The sequence below is a fragment of the Danio rerio genome, chromosome 10 (assembly GCF_052040795.2).
Source record: "Danio rerio strain M-AB ecotype USA chromosome 10, GRCz13ab, whole genome shotgun sequence".
NCBI classification, from domain to species: Eukaryota; Metazoa; Chordata; class Actinopteri; order Cypriniformes; family Danionidae; genus Danio; species Danio rerio.
In genome coordinates, this window is record NC_141030.1 from 17,247,546 (window position 1) to 17,263,756 (window position 16,211).

The following is a 16,211-nucleotide window of genomic DNA, read 5'->3' on the forward strand; positions in this document are numbered from 1 at the left end:
TTAATATGGAAAATATTCCTCCTATTGCGTGCAGTTGCTTTTATTTAGAACATGACCTAAATCAGCTTTTAGGCTCTAGAGTTAGGCGCACTCCTGTTGGTGTTGTCGATCTGGCAACCTGCACTTGCCTGTGAACCAGGAGTCTAATACCTAGGTCAACCACCATACCCGTCAACATTGGGATGTAAAAATAAGGGGTATTTGGTGATATAATTAGAATTTTATGTTTATTATATTAATTATGTGTATATGTCTGTTCAAACACTGACCCAAAACCCAATCTTTCGCTCTGCTTCAAATCACGTGTACAGAATACAATTGGGAAACAGTGTCTATTCATCACTATGAGGTGTGTCAGCTATATGACTGTACTGAAGATTGCATAAGAAGGGCACTTGCACCTGTAATAAAAAGGGAATCGTGCCCTTTTTAGATTTATTTCAAAATGTTTTCATGCCTAAATAAAATGAAGGCACAGAACAGACTCGCATTTAGGAGCAAGGGGTGTCCCCTGGAAGTTCGGTGGTATGGGTTGCATATAAGGAGGAACGGCTCTTTAATGATTATTTCCCACCCTTTATAAAAAAACTGAAAATATGGAAGAAATACAGGAAAAAACTTTTAAAGTAATGATAGTGGGGTAGAACTAAAATATGGGAGAATCCTGTGAAAAAACGGGAGGGTTGAAGGGTATGTCAACCACTGCGTGTCAAACTTGCATACTGCACCTTTAAGATATTTTAGATGAAATCTGAGCGCTCCCTATTCTTCTATAGACCTAAACAGTCCTGGCTGAATTTTATGAAGCTCTGATAATACTTGTGCATACTGTACATAAATTAATTCCATGCATCAGAAAACCCACGCTTTCAAACCCTCGCTTTTTTTTCCCCCCTCATGTAAGTGTAGGGACCAAGTTGAAGTGTTGTGACCAAACGCATCTGAGGTATACACAGAGTAATTTGTGTGTGGGCATCTGAGGTATACATCAGCGCACATCACTTTTGGGATTGTTGGGATCAACAGTGTGCTTGATCTTAGCTTGATCATTTTTCGATTGGACCCTTGAAGGCATATTGTCCGTTTTAAGGATGTTTGGTACCTTTCTGAAATTTTAATAAATCTAGACTATTGCAGTCTATGGTGGATCAGGGAGCTCTTGAGTTTGATGTTCTAAAGATGAGCAAACAAATTGTGGGTTAAGAATGACATGAGTGTGAAAATTATTTGTTTTATTTTTAGCGAGTTAACCCTTTGTGACCGTTCATTTGACAAGAACTGTCTATATTTGCAGTTGGGCTTGCTGTTTAAGAACCAAAGTATTGTCTATTATGTAATGGCAGACAGTAAAACATTAAGTGCGGCTTCATACAGCACTTTGATTGTTGAACTACAAACAAAGTGCTTTGAAATCACAATATTTGGTCTCTTCTCTGTGTACAACATCTATCTGGATGATGCAACATCAGCAACAAGGCTGGTATGTGGTGAGTGCACTGGCCCCATGGCAATGTCTGAAGAGGAGAGAGTGATTGGAACTAACCACCGATCCCAGTTGCCTAAAATCATTAGTAATGGAATTCCCCCTGGATCACTAGTAATGGAAGCTGTCTGACTTAAATCTCAAGTAGAGAATTCTACAACAGGATCAATGCTGTTTTTATTGTATTGATGCTGCAAAATATGACAACTCTATGGCAACTTGTAGTGCTAGCTACGTAGCACCGAACAACACTGCAGGCAACAGGTAAGCACTTCTATTACCTTTCTGTATGGTTATGTATTGTACCACTAAAATAATGTGCAAGTGTTTTGTATCAATCAGTGTAATCATCACTCTATTTCTTATTGTGCTGGATTAGACCTTCTCTGAAATAGTTGTTAGTTAAACTAAAATATTTTCTTGGAACTAAAATAATTCCCAGTCGATTTTGGTGTAAACACGTCATGAAGCAGTTACTGTCAACAATAGTTCCAGGAACTCAAAGTTCTTCCAGTGTAAAAGTCCCTAAGTAGCGAATTTCAGTAGGGGTATAATAAGGGCAATAATAAGGGCAAATTTATTGATCAATGGATGTAGATAATGAGGATAGGATGACTGAAGTGTGCTTGGAACGGGGAATAACATCCTGATTCTTAACAAAAAAAAACCGATGACATTTTTAAACTACAAAGCCTGATGTAATAGAAAAATGAGGGTTTTTTGGGGGGGAACTTTGTAATAAACACATTCAGGGTTAACAATGGACTACTTTACACTAAGGCCCCATTTACACTAGTGCGTTTTAGTTTTAAAACGGCGTTTTAGAATAAAAAAAACGATCCGCGTCCAAGCGCTGCAGCCTGTCTACCCAGATGAGAGCTGTGCTAGTCGGACTTCTCATCAAGCATCTCCCGCTGGATCTAATCTCACTATATTTATTAAACGGGATATTTCATTCATCTTGTTGTCTTTATCTAACGACATATTCCCTGACTTTGGTCATTGGAATCTATTACTAGTTCTTAGGTAACGTGTTTTAGCTGAGCGCAAAGATAAGTTAATGATTTATGTAAATCATGTAAAGCGTTTTGTTATAAATATCCACACAGTAAAGATGACGCTCATAAATGCACCACGATGCCTCAACATTTCTGCTGTCTGTTAAGTTGCTAATATTAAAATGAAAATAGGCAGTTCCTTAAATCATGTTTACATTTTATTGTTGAGAAAGTGAAACAACATAGCCAGGGTGATGTGAATGAAGTTATAAAGTACACTGTTCCCTTTAGAAGATTTACCCGTGTCCTCAGTATAGTCTGTTGTCCATATCAAACTGAGAAGAGACTGCAGTCTTGATCAAAATTGCGAAGTCTGAACTTACAAGGAGAGGATGCAGGACTGAACTGTGTGTGGGCTACTTAATATTGAGGAAAAGCCCCAATCAGAGAGGCGAATGTCTGCAGCCCCGCCTCCGTTTTCAGATGTCTCCGTTTTCCATCATCCACACTGAGACGGAGCAGCAGCGTTTTAGTATGAAAACGGCCTCTTCAGCGTTTTCGAAATGCTCCGTTTTCGACGCTCGAGAACTCCGGCGTAGTGTGGACGGATGGCGTAACGGTAGCAAAACTTATGCGTTTACAAACTAAAACGCATAAGTGTAAACGGGGCCTAATACCCCAGAGCAGTTTAATTAAAGACATTTACAAAAAAATTAAAATATTGCAAGGTTCAAGAAAAAAATAAGTGTAGTAATTTTTTGTTCAAACTTGAGTGGGTTTCTGAAATATACAGTGTGATTGTGAATGATTTCCCAAGAAAAGAGATGCTCTGATGTCCATCCCCTTTAGAAAGCCGTTCTCATCCATATTCTATAATTCTCTCTGGTGCAACGTTTATCAAAAGATATTTATAGAGAAGATCTTTATTGCTTTAGTTTCCAAACCACATGGTGTAATATCCTTTGTCTGAGATTGGTCAATATATGGGAAATGAAAGACATCAGGGTTGGTAGATAAAAGTCTGGAAGAGGATCATAGTATTTAAGTCTTTAAGCACTCAGATCCTCTGTGTCAGCAACATTAGTCAGTGCTGCTTCCTGTAGTTGCTCAGGGGTCTGACTCAGAGGTATTAAATTCATCTAAAGCCTCTATGCCCTGTGCAACCTGTGCATCTGCCAGGCTGAGAGGACATCGGCACCATGCTCAAGCTTAAGGGCAGAAGGCAAAGCCTTTTTCCCAACTATAAACTTGGGGTCACAGTCCCTGCTCCCAAAGATCCAGAGGACTCTGACCTTCCTTTTGGTCAGCACAATTGGGTTAAACCATGGAATTCGATGCAGGAGTTAAGTAAGGATATTTATGACATCTATGCAGAGTACGAAGATGATGAAGAGGATCGACTGTTCTCCACTCCTAGTAAACTGTCCTCTCCGGTTAAGAACTATATGCTCAACATCAACGTAGGAGGCAAGGTCTATCAGATCTCTTACAGGGTAGCAGCAAAGTATCCCAAGACCAGAATTGGCCGTCTTGCAACATATACGGACCACAACAGGAAACTTGACCTCTGTGATGATTACACCGTCCACAACAATGAGTTTTTCTTCGATAGGGACCCAGACGTCTTCCACAACATCTTTAACTTCTACAGGACTGGAGTTCTGTGGATAAAAGATGAACTGTGTCCACGCAATTTTTTGGAGGAGATCAACTATTGGGGTGTTCGTATCAAGAACACCCATCGCTGCTGTCGAATTTCATTTGAGGAACGGCAGGATGAGCTCAACGAACAGCTGAAGGTGCAGAGGGAACTTGAAGCAGAGGTGGAAACTGAGGAACATGAGGACTTGTTTCAGGACATGGCCTTTGGGCATACGCGTTTCCTCATTTGGAACATGATGGAGAAGCCCTTCTCGTCGATCATAGCCAAAATCATGGCAGTAGCTTCCAGTTTCTTCGTGTTGGTATCACTTGTGGCAATGACGCTCAACACGGTAGAGGAAATGCAATACATAACAACCAACGGACAACTAAGTGGAAAGACCTACTGTGAGTATGTCGAGACTTTCTGTATTGCATTTTTCACCATGGAATACCTGCTCCGGCTTGTGTCCACGCCAGACCTCACACGCTTTGGGAGAAGTGTGTTGAATGCTGTGGACCTGATTGCAATCCTTCCATTATACCTTCAAATGGTTCTAGAGTCTTTTGAGAGTCATGACTACTGGAAACATGGTAGTGATATTGAGACAGTAGGACGGGTCGGTAAATTGGGCCAAGTTCTCAGAATCATGCGTCTGATGAGGATATTTCGTATCCTTAAATTAGCACGCCACTCTACTGGACTTCGAGCATTCGGCTTCACGCTTCGGCAATGTTACCAACAAGTGGGCTGTCTGTTCCTCTTCATTGCAATGGGAATCTTAACATTTTCGGCCATGGTGTATACCGTCGAGCATGATGTGCATAAAACAAACTTCACCAGCATTCCACATGCATGGTGGTGGGCAGCTGTAAGTACATCTTATTTTCGAATTTCTGTATAAAATATGCCGTGAATGTATCTGGGTAATATAATACCTGGGGGTGTTCAATTCTGTCCATGTCCTACAGATTGACAGATCTCTAATACACTTGCCAAACGTTTCAAGTCATTCTAAAGACCTTACTTGGTTGGTTCAGTTGTTTATTTAGGTCTGATTTAAATTCGGGACAGTAGCCCTTAAGAAACATGCTTGAAAACCCCTGATAGTATTTTCGTTTAGAACATGGACCTAGCCAGATTATGAGGGGTGTTTCCACTGTAATTCTATTAAATGCTTCATCTTCAACTGTGATAAGTGTGACTACGGCACCTATCACAATCGTGTCACTTGCCCACCATGTGTAATCCCCTACTGCTCTTCTTAATCCTTTTTATCCCTAGAGCAACATGTTTTGGTCACACTTTATTTTGATGGTCCATTTGTTGAATGAAGTTACATTGCATCTACATGCCAACTACCTTATTAGATTATAAGTAGACTCTTAGGTTGGGGTTAGGGTTAGTGTAAGTTGACAAGTACTTGCAAAGGTTCTTAGGGTGCTTTCACACTTGCCTTATTTAGTTTGATTAAATCGCACTAGAGTTCGTTTCCCCTTTTGGTACGGTTCATTTGGGCAGGTGAGAATGCAGCAATCGTACTCGAGTACACACCAAAAGCGGACCAAATAAGCGGACCGAGACCTGCTTGAAGAGGTGGTCTCGGTACGCTTTCAAACGAACCCTGGAGCGGTTTGTTTGTGGTGAGAATCTGATCCGTACTAAAACAGGTCCAACTGCAAAAAGTACTGCGCGTTTTGGACTAATTCAGCTGCCGTAGGCCGATGCGCTGTGCATTATGGGATATGGAGGACAAATATTTGTTGACAGCGCTTTACCAACAGAGAGGGAGAGAGGGGAAAACAGTACCTGATGGATCGTTGGTAATATTTCCGCAAGATAACCATGTCGCAGTTTAGCTAAATTAATTCACGTCTCCTCCTGAAGTGACGAGCGATGCATTAAACACTGTTTTCCAGCCTCGGCCATGTTTCATTTTCGAAATGTATAGTTTGTCTAAAGCAGGGATACAATCAGCCAGCGCAGTCATTCCTTCCGGGGTAAAAGGTTTTGTTTACCTACGGGAGTTCACTGGCATTTTCCCGCACGTGAATTCTGACCAATCAATAAGCAGTTTAGGAAATATGTTCAACAACATCTGGCCAATGAGAGATGTGGATTTTGTCAGATGACTGCATTTTGGTTTATTTCTACTGGTTCGAACCAAAGCCAGCAGTGTGGTGTGAAAACTACCCAAAGACGGCAGAAGATGCATCAATGTATCATTTATTACCCTTGGTCCGGACCAAATGAAGCGAACTACAGATGTGATAGCACCCTTAGTTAAATGTCTGTTGAAGGAGCAGTATCAACAGATATTAAGCAAATACTCAAACGGACCATCAAAACAAATTGTTACCTAATATTTTTATTAAACCTCAAAATATGTGTCCTTTACTGGCATGCCTAAGCATTCCTATATTTACTCCACAGGTGAGCATCTCTACAGTGGGCTATGGAGACATGTTTCCAGAGACCCATCTGGGCAGGATTTTTGCATTTGCATGCATCTCGTTTGGAATTATTCTCAACGGCATGCCGATCTCCATTCTGTTCAATAAATTCTCAGACTACTATTCAAAACTGAAAGCCTATGAATACACCTCCTCTATAAAGAATCGTGGGAAAGTGAGGTTTGTAAAAAGAGCTGCCAAGAGGTTTGCAGAATGTTTTTAGAACGCCATGTGCTGACCTACTCCATCCTCCTACAGGCTGATTTTTAATTCATGGACACGGCGGCCTGCCTTTCCAAAAATTTGCACCAAACAGACCGCCTTAGTATAACTGTCCTCACACAGACTAGTCATTGCTGTTTGTATAGAAACTCTGTCTCTTGTACTGCTGGGATAAAATTATATTTAGGAACTTTTGTATTACTTATTTTTTAGGCAACTCTACCAGTGATGGATGCAGTTATTAAAAACTCCTCTTGGAATACAGTCATTTGTAATAGTCATTTGTCAAATATATTATTTCATAAAAGCTAAGTAATTGTATGAATCTTTTTTTTTTATTTATGGGCTAAGTGCAATAGGGCAAAGAGAAATTATCCAGGGATAGATAAACACTACTTCAAATAATCAGTTGAAGGTTTAACATCTGGCCAAGCACAAGCTCAGCATCAGCACTTTTTGCAATCTTGTATTGTAATTTTTTAAGTTTGAATCAAGAAAAGCCGATTTATGATTAATTTCAAATGGTTTCCTCTAAAGCACTTTAAGCTGGATGGATTGGAAAATACATCTATAGGTATAACTTTACCATGGTAAACCTTCTAATCCGTTCAGAACTGACATCCTCACTACAATGAACGGGCATTCAACTATAAATGTGGCTAACAATTACAACCCCTTGTTGACTTAATAAACGGTGGCCATTGTGACATCCATAAGAATGCAGACAACTGCGACGTAATTAATTCTGAAAAGCATGCTCATGCAAGCATTGATAATCCTAAAGGATTAATCCTTGGGGATCATTGAAGTCCCAAGGACAGATGGAAGTAGAGCAGGTCAACAAAATTAATTTTTCAAGCACGCATGCCTCCCTACTTCAAGCTACCTCCTTGTAAGCATTTAATGATATATTTTAATGTTATTATACGTTTGCATTTAAAATGTTAAGTTAACTACCATGAAAGATTTTTGAAATAAATTATATATAATCATTTTCTTTTTGTATTTAAAAAAAAAGCTCTACAAAATTTCTTCCTGGTTCTATTTCACTACATAAAAGCGTATGTGACAAATAAAGGCTTGATTGATTGAAAAGCTAAATGGAAAGAGTTTTGTTTTTTATTTTGTCAAAAGGGGCATAATATTTTAGTTAAATGAGTTTTTTTTTTTATTGTGGCTTGTTCATGACATTTAATTATTTACCTGATATTTAAGTGATTCATAAAAATCACCCGGCACAACAGTTTTGTACTATAAAATATTAAATAATATTGTATAAAATGTTGTACACTTATATACTAATATTAATTGTATATAATTATATATTACTTGTATAATACTTTTGTATGAACCTTAAAATTATAGATTTATTTATCCTTTGCTTAACTGTAATGAAAATATCTTAATGCGCCAAAAAAATATGTATGATAATATTAATATATTAAATAATACATTACAGCGAGTAAATATCGAATGCATTACAATTTTTCTGGGTAAATATATTTGTAAAGTTACTGCGGATATAAAATTATACCAGATTTTTTTTAGAAATGACATTGTGTAGTAATGGAATGACACAAGGTGAAAATACTAATCGACTGAAATGTTTTTATACTAGTTTTGTAATGACAGCTTTAAGACACCTCTTGCACAGGTGTAATTTTACCCCAAACTTCAACAGAGACTACAAATCTTGATGATTCTCTAGTTCTCATCCAATTCAACCTTCATAGCTCTTATTTTCAATTGGATTTTTTAACAGGTGAATGGCTGGACCATTCTAACAGTTTTATTTAATTTTTTTTTTTAAACCAGTGGGCAGTTGTCTTGCTTGTGTTTGGGATTATTGTCTTGCTGAAATGTCCACCCTGGTTTCTTTTTCACCATTTGATAATGCAGGTGTTGGAAATGAAGTAGCTAATAATTAATTACACTGATGAAGGGCAGGACTGCTTCATAACTACTGAAAGATTTCAGCTGCTGTCTGGGCTTTCCATGCCTTTCTACACCTCCCTTTCTTCATGTGTTCAATATTTTCCACCCGTGTAATATCATTTTATTACGCCTTACTAACTTTCTAAACTAATTAGTTTTGTTTTCTTTGTATGTGTGAATAACTTTGGTGGTTACTATTATATGTTGAAAAGTCAACAGCACATTTGAAAATGTTTACAGAAAAAAATGGTCATAGGTTATTATTTTTTTTCACTATTTATTTTTTCTCAGCCTTCTTTGTTTGTTCATTTATTTCACTTTACTCATTTTCTTTTTATTAATCTGGGGTCACCACAGCAGAACCGCCAATTGATCCAACACATGTTTTACACAGTGGATGCCCTTCCAGCCACAACCCATCTCTTGGAAACATCCATAAACACTCATACACTACAGACAACTTAGCCTACCCAATTCAAGTGACGTTTTTGTTCTCTTTGACTCTTTATTCGCATGTCTTTTATACAATATTCCAGTTTTGGGCATACATTTAATTCACATTTTTGGATAGAAACATAGCTTGTGACAAATCCTTGCTGAAGCTCTGATACAAGTTTTAGAGAGAAGATATCAATCTATATCTAAAATATTGATCAAAGATTATTGATCACTCCTACTCTAAGGTGGATGAATAGGGTTTCGCCAATGCAAATATGTTAATATTAATATGTTAAATGATAACTGGTCTTTGATGCACATTTTTAAAACCAATACATCACATTAACTTTTTTTCTGATGCACATTCATCCATTCATTTTCCTTCGTTTTAGTCCCTTTATTCATATGGGGCCACCACAGCAGAATGAACCGCCAACTTATTCAGCATATGTTTTACATAGTGGATGCATTACCAGCTGCATCCCAGTACTGGGAAACACTCATTCACACACATACATTCACTACTGCCAACTTGGTTAATCTAATACACCTATAGTCATGTCTTTGGCCTGTGGGGGAAAACGGAGCACGTAAACTCCACACAGAAATGCCAACTGACCCAGCCAAGGCTCGAACCAGCGACCTTCTTGCTGTGAAGCGACAGCACTACGTACTGCGCCACCGTGCCACCCTATTTCACTTTAAAGCAATGAAAAGAACCTATTCCTTGCCATAAAAGTGAAATTGCTAAATGAACACACAAGAAAAAATTTCATTTTAGAAGAAATTTCAGCTAAAATTCAGATAGCACTTTTTTGTATCTTAACTCCTCATAACGGAAGGGAAGATTGCTGTAGGGTGACATGGTGGTTAAGGTTAGCACTGTTACCTTAAAGCAAGAGGTTCGCTAATTCCAGTCCCAGCTGGGTCAGTTGGCAATTCTGTGTGGAGTTTTCCCGTGTTTGCGTGGGTTTCCTCCGGGTGCTCCGGTTTCCCCCACAGTAAAAAGACATGACTCCAAACACATCTACAACTAGCCCAAAAGGTTGATTGCAAGACAAATAAGTCATAGATAGAATATAAGGAGGAGAAAATAATAATTCAATGTTTACCTGCTCTTTTGTCTATGAAAGCATTTTTGTTTCTTTGCTCAGCTCACCTCTTCATGTCTTCAAATGTCAGTGGTTCATTCACGGTACATTGACAGTCACATATAATCTTAATCAATGCACAGTCTAAGCCGATAGAAGCTATGATTGTTTGTTCATCACGTGACAGAATGCCTCAAACCCGAGGACTCGAGAGGTGGACAGTTTAATTCTTTTTCCGGCTCTAAGCGCATATGATTGGCCCGTGAGGAACGAGTGACTCAGACCCGATAGAGGAATCGAGAGATGAACGGATCAATTGTTTTTCCGGCTCTAAACGTGTATGATTGGCCCGTGATGAACGAGTGACTCAGACCCGATAGAGGACTCGAGAGGTGAACGGATCAATTGTTTTTCCGGCTCTAAACGTGTATGATTGGCCCGTGACGAACGAGTGACTCAGACCCGATAGAGGACTCGAGAGGTGAACGGATCAATTCTTTTTCCAGCTCTAAACGCATATGATTGGCTCGTGATGAACAAGTGACTCAGACCCGATAGAGGACTCGAGAGATGAACGGATCAATTCTTTTTACGGCTCTAAACGCATATGATTGGCTCGTGATGAACGAGTGACTCAGACCCGATAGAGGACTCGAGAGATGAACGGATCAATTCTTTTTACGGCTCTAAACACGTATAATTGGCCCGTGATGAACGAGTGACTCAGACCCGATAGAGAACTCGAGAGATGAACGGATCAAAACCTTTTCCGGCTCTAAACGCGTATGATTGGCTCGTGATGAACAAGTGGCTCAGACCCGATAGAGGACTCGAGAGGTGAGTGGATAAATTTTTTTTCCGGCTCTAAACGCATATAATTGGCTTCTGCCAATGTGATGAAGACTTAAAATTAACGATACTACCAGCACAAATGTGCGCACACGCGGATGAACGAATCACTCCCTGAGAGGACTCGTAGTTCCCGAGTCATATTGAAGATTCGTTCAAAATGAACGTATCGTTCATGAACAACCCATCACTACACCTTAGTGTAGGAGTGATCAATGATCTTTGATCAATATATTAGATAAAGATTAATATCTTCTCTCTAAAACTTGTATCAGAGCTGCAGCAAGGATTTGGCACAAGCTGTTTCCATCTAAAAATGTGAATTAAATGTATGCCCAAAACTGGAATATCGTATAAGACATGCGAATAAAGAGTTAAAAAGAACAAAAACATCACTTCCTGATTATTTGGCGCCAAATATCAACAGTAAAAACTGAATTTTCTGCAGTAGGTGATGCTGCATGAATCTTTTCTTTATTTAATAAATGACTCGTGCCTCAGAAGACAGTATGCTGACACATGGTGGCATTTGAAGAGCCAAATACGGAGAACAGACGCTCTTGACAGTAACGTGGTTAAGGTGTGTTTTAGAATGACCAAAAAAACATTTCAGATGTTTTACAATGTGTTGAGCCAGCTGGTTTGTCTATTCATACACATTTTTACCATCAAATAACCTTTTTTTCATACACAAACTGGAATTTGCTCGGCAAAAGTGTTAAAAAAAAATAAATAAATAAAAAAAATAAATAAATAAAATCGCAGTTTATGTGCATTTTTTCTTATCGAATAAAATGTTTATTCTACTCAGTTATGCGCATGTTTCTTATGCAATTTATGCACATCTTGGCATTTCTATCAACTGTTTTTTTATCTGTATATCCAAAATGTGCATAAAAATAATTGGATGGAAACATAGCTATTGGTGGTTCCTCGAAGAGTGTGGCTAATGGTTGCTCAGCAACGACAGACGCCACGGGCGCACAAGCTCAGAAGTGCATTGAAATCTCTTTTTAAAGGGTCACGAAACACCAAAACACATTTTTTGAGCTGTTGACAGTCGTATATGTGTCCCACACTGCTAAAAACACTATTAGGACACCTATATTTCACTAAAAAGTGTAAATTGGTTGTTTTTGCGTTATTTCAAGCAAATTCGTACTTCCTGTTTGAAACGAATTTTTGAAGCTGCGTCACGGTCATGACATAATAGCGTTGTATTCCAGCGTGCAGACTGGGCGTCTGTGCCAGAGTGTGCCTTATTACGTCTTACAGTGTGATGCATTAATGCATGAGTAAGGCTTGGTTCAAACCAATCAGCGCGCTCTATTGTGCAACTTCATTAATATTCATTAGTGTCACCGTCTTTACACCACAAAGACGCCACGTTGTGTTGGCAAAACAAGCGTGAAGTGTTGCTTTTACAGTTTGCTGCCATTAAGTTTCGTTTTCATTTTCTCTCTGTGAGAGCTTATCTGGATCACGTGTGGATTACAGTGTACGCGACGCTCGACAACAATAATTTACGTGTCTAAGGGGGATTATTGTTTACCTGAGAGCTGTTCTCATCTGCAAACGCTGAAATCCGGATTCCGGATGTAGTCTTCTCTTCATAAAGACGCGGCTCTAGTTGCTGGTGATTGTCCTGTCTCTACAGATTTGGTAAGTGAGCGATCAGTGCTCTTTGTATATTCAGTTTGTTCGTATCAAATAAGTTAACTATTGCATTGAGTGCAAACATGTTAGCACCGCATTTTGTGACCGGAATAACACACGCGGCTTTCTGACGCTACCTGCTGTGTGCATCTAAGTTTCCGGGAAATGCGGAGTTTTTTTTCTGTCATTCGCCTTGCGGTATCAAACATTGCATGAAAAATACACGCTTAGAGCAGTTCCTCGAATCAAATATCTCATTTGTCGCGAGGGGCATGAATGAATTCCCTGAATGAAAGAGCCGAACTGCAGTTAAAGTCCGACATTTAATAATTTGGCAAATAATTCGACTACAGATGTCCATGTAGGTTAAACACCATCCCTTTCTCCTGTGTATTTTGACTGAAACTCGCGCGTGCCCAAATAGACACTCCCACACCCTCCCACTTTAGTTTCTCCGACACTCCCCCCTAAACAGAGCTGGACACCCCCACTTTTCTGACTTTTTCCAAAGAAGAGGTGTGAAAACACCCTGCTGAAACGAGGGGGTTTCATGGCCCTTTAACAGTCTATGGTTGAAAGAAGCGGGGCACTTTGTGTGTGTGTGTGTGTGTGTGTGTGTGTGTGTGTGTGTGTGTGTGTGTGTGTGTGTGTGTGTGTGTGCGTGTGTGTGTGTGTGTGTGTGTGTGTGTTGAATGGCCCCTAAACGGTTTCTCAAGAAAGATGTCATCACCCCTGCTGTGTTAACATGTTGCATCACAACACTGCAGAGACCTGAGGAGAATGTCGATCACCAATCAACCGATCCACAATGGGATGGATTTTTGGTGTTTAATAGTGGTGTATGTAGGATTAACGCCTAGTGGATGAACTAAGTATCACAGTCCAAATTCAAAGTATTAAAAAGGGTTTTTAATGACCTGGCCCCTCAGACTATGCATCCACACACATACAGTGCTCAGCATAATTGAGTACCATCCCATTTTGAAGGGTGAATTTTTGTATCCATTTCTCAGTGAATATAGGCAATGTATTTTGGTGCATTTAAACAAAACAGATTTATTAAACAAGATATACTTATTTTAAAAAAAATTTTAGTCGCCAAACATATTAAGAAATTAAAATACCATTAAATTCAAGCAAAATATTGCAAAAGAAATTATAAAAAATTACATTTCAACTAAATATTTCATATTTTTGCTTCTCTTGATTTTTAAAATCTTTTTTAAATTTGTATTTAATATTTTTCAGGGTTCATATAGTGCTATAGGTGGGCATAGATTAGATTTTTTTAGTCTAGATTAATCTCGAAATTAATCTAGAATAAAATGGCTTGGCATTTAGAAGAAAATGGAAGGCATTCAAGCCTACCCATGTGCTACCCAAAAAAAAAAAAAAGTATTTTTGAGAACGGGTTTCTCAAGCCGGGTGGAGCATTAGACCAGGGGCTCATCTCCTGTTTCCAAAATGCATCACAAACTGCTTGAGGTACTGTTCTACTATGATTATTGGGTGATGAAAATAAATGATGTTTAATAAGATGTAATTGTGTTTACTGTTTATTCAGTTTATTCAAACATGAATTTTGAACTGTAGGCCAACATGAGCTCAATTTTTGATTACCTTAATCCGACTGAAGTCAAAACAGAAATGGAATAAGGACATGCGGAGTGTGCATATATTAGTAGCACATGCAATAGGCATTATTGAAGTAAACACCACAATCAAACTATTACCGTTGTCCTGACATTTTATCTACCAATCAGATTATGCTAGCCACACTGTATTTTAATTCTTTCTAAAATTGGGGTTAGGGATTAGGTAGGTTATGGGCGATATTACAGCTTCATATCACACTACTCCATATTAACATTTACACTGGTAGCAAAATCTGACGGGTAGCATATTGCATCATCAAAAAAAGCTACCTACTTTTTGAATGGGAGGTAGGACAATCTGACAAAGTAGGACAAATCGACAGAACACCGCCATGTAGGACTTTGCCATATTTTCCAACAAGAGCCACACACGCAGCTGTCAGTAAAGGACACACACATCGTGAAATGCTGAAGTTTTTTTTTCCATTTGGCATGTGTTATTAAATTCCATAACACTGGGGGGGTAATGAAATGTGCTTGCGTTAAAGTGAAACTGCCGAACTGCAGTTGAAGTCAGGCATCCATCTGATTTGATTGAGAAGGGCTCTTTTTTTGTCAGACGGCTCACCGGTCAGGTTTACATACGCGCTAAAAAAATGAAAGACATTAAGCTTTTGTTGAAAAGACCCAGCTACTAACCCAACTTTGAGAATAGATTAACAGCGATAATTATTTACCACTTGATAAAAGTCTCGCGTTAATATCGATAACAGCCCACCACTGGCTTATACACATTTTTACTACAAAATTTTCATGACGTTCAACCAAATTTTTATGACCAAATGTTTCCTGTAATGTCCCTGTATACACAGTAAATAATAATAATAACAAATCTATGCTATTTTTACAATAATAACAAAAGCTATGCATGTTCAAATTTATTACAGCATATCATAAAACATGCAACAATCTCCTAAGTTTAAATGTCATTTTATAACTATGTAAGTCAGAAGATGCTTACACAACACTAATAATGAGAGCATGTTTTTGGCCAAAAAAAAGAAAAGTAAAAACCTCTAACCTCCATTCCAGTACACAGATATTTGTCAAACTAATTTTAGATAATGGAAACAGTCTGTTAAACTAGAAATAGTAGGAAATACTACAATTTTAAAGCTGCGATCACTTCACTTTTTGCTCCATACACTTCCATACGTAGGCATGTGAATGCAGCAGACCAGAAACTCAAAGACGTGCGACAAGTTTCACGTCACTGCATTGCACAAGCAAGTTCAAGCTTGGTCAATTCTTACTTGTGAAATCACATCACATGATTGCGTTAGACCAACAAAAGATGATTTAAAATAAGAAATTTAAAATATGGAGCAATTGCTCACTTTTATTAACATCTAATTATATCGCTTAACCCTGCCCTTTTTGCAGGACCGTACAACAGATCTTTGAGCGACCGCAGCTTAAGTAGCTTTCGACAAAAATCTGCTAAATGACAATGTAAATTTAATTTCCATGACTTCTCCAAAACCTTGTGGGTTTTTCTTATCCAGGTTTTCCATGACAGTATGAACCCTTATTTTTCTATAACATAACTTTGGGTGTACTCATTTTTGGACCGTTGTCGAAAGTTATTTTGTTAGGTAAGCTCCAGATTTGGCTTCAGTACTGACTAACCTACATACAATATGTGCACAGATATAATATTGTATAGCTTCCTATTAAAAATATGAACTTAATAGCTAGATTTGTGAGGGGTGTCCTTATATATGCTGAGCACTGTAGGTTGCCAGATTGACAACACCAACATTAGCAAACGCCCTTTATGATGGAGCTC

General features: G+C 38.5%; 1 protein-coding gene across 1 annotated transcript; it reads left to right on the forward strand.

Annotated features, from left to right (window-relative positions):
* The first annotated feature begins 3,573 nt into the window (after window positions 1–3,573).
* kcnv2a (potassium channel, subfamily V, member 2a) lies at window positions 3,574–7,062 on the forward strand. Its single transcript, NM_001386641.1, is given in 2 exon segments — window positions 3,574–4,994; window positions 6,557–7,062. Coding segments are annotated over 2 exon segments (1,557 nt in total). The 5' UTR covers window positions 3,574–3,680; the 3' UTR covers window positions 6,800–7,062.
* Window positions 7,063–16,211: the final 9,149 nt, after the last annotated feature.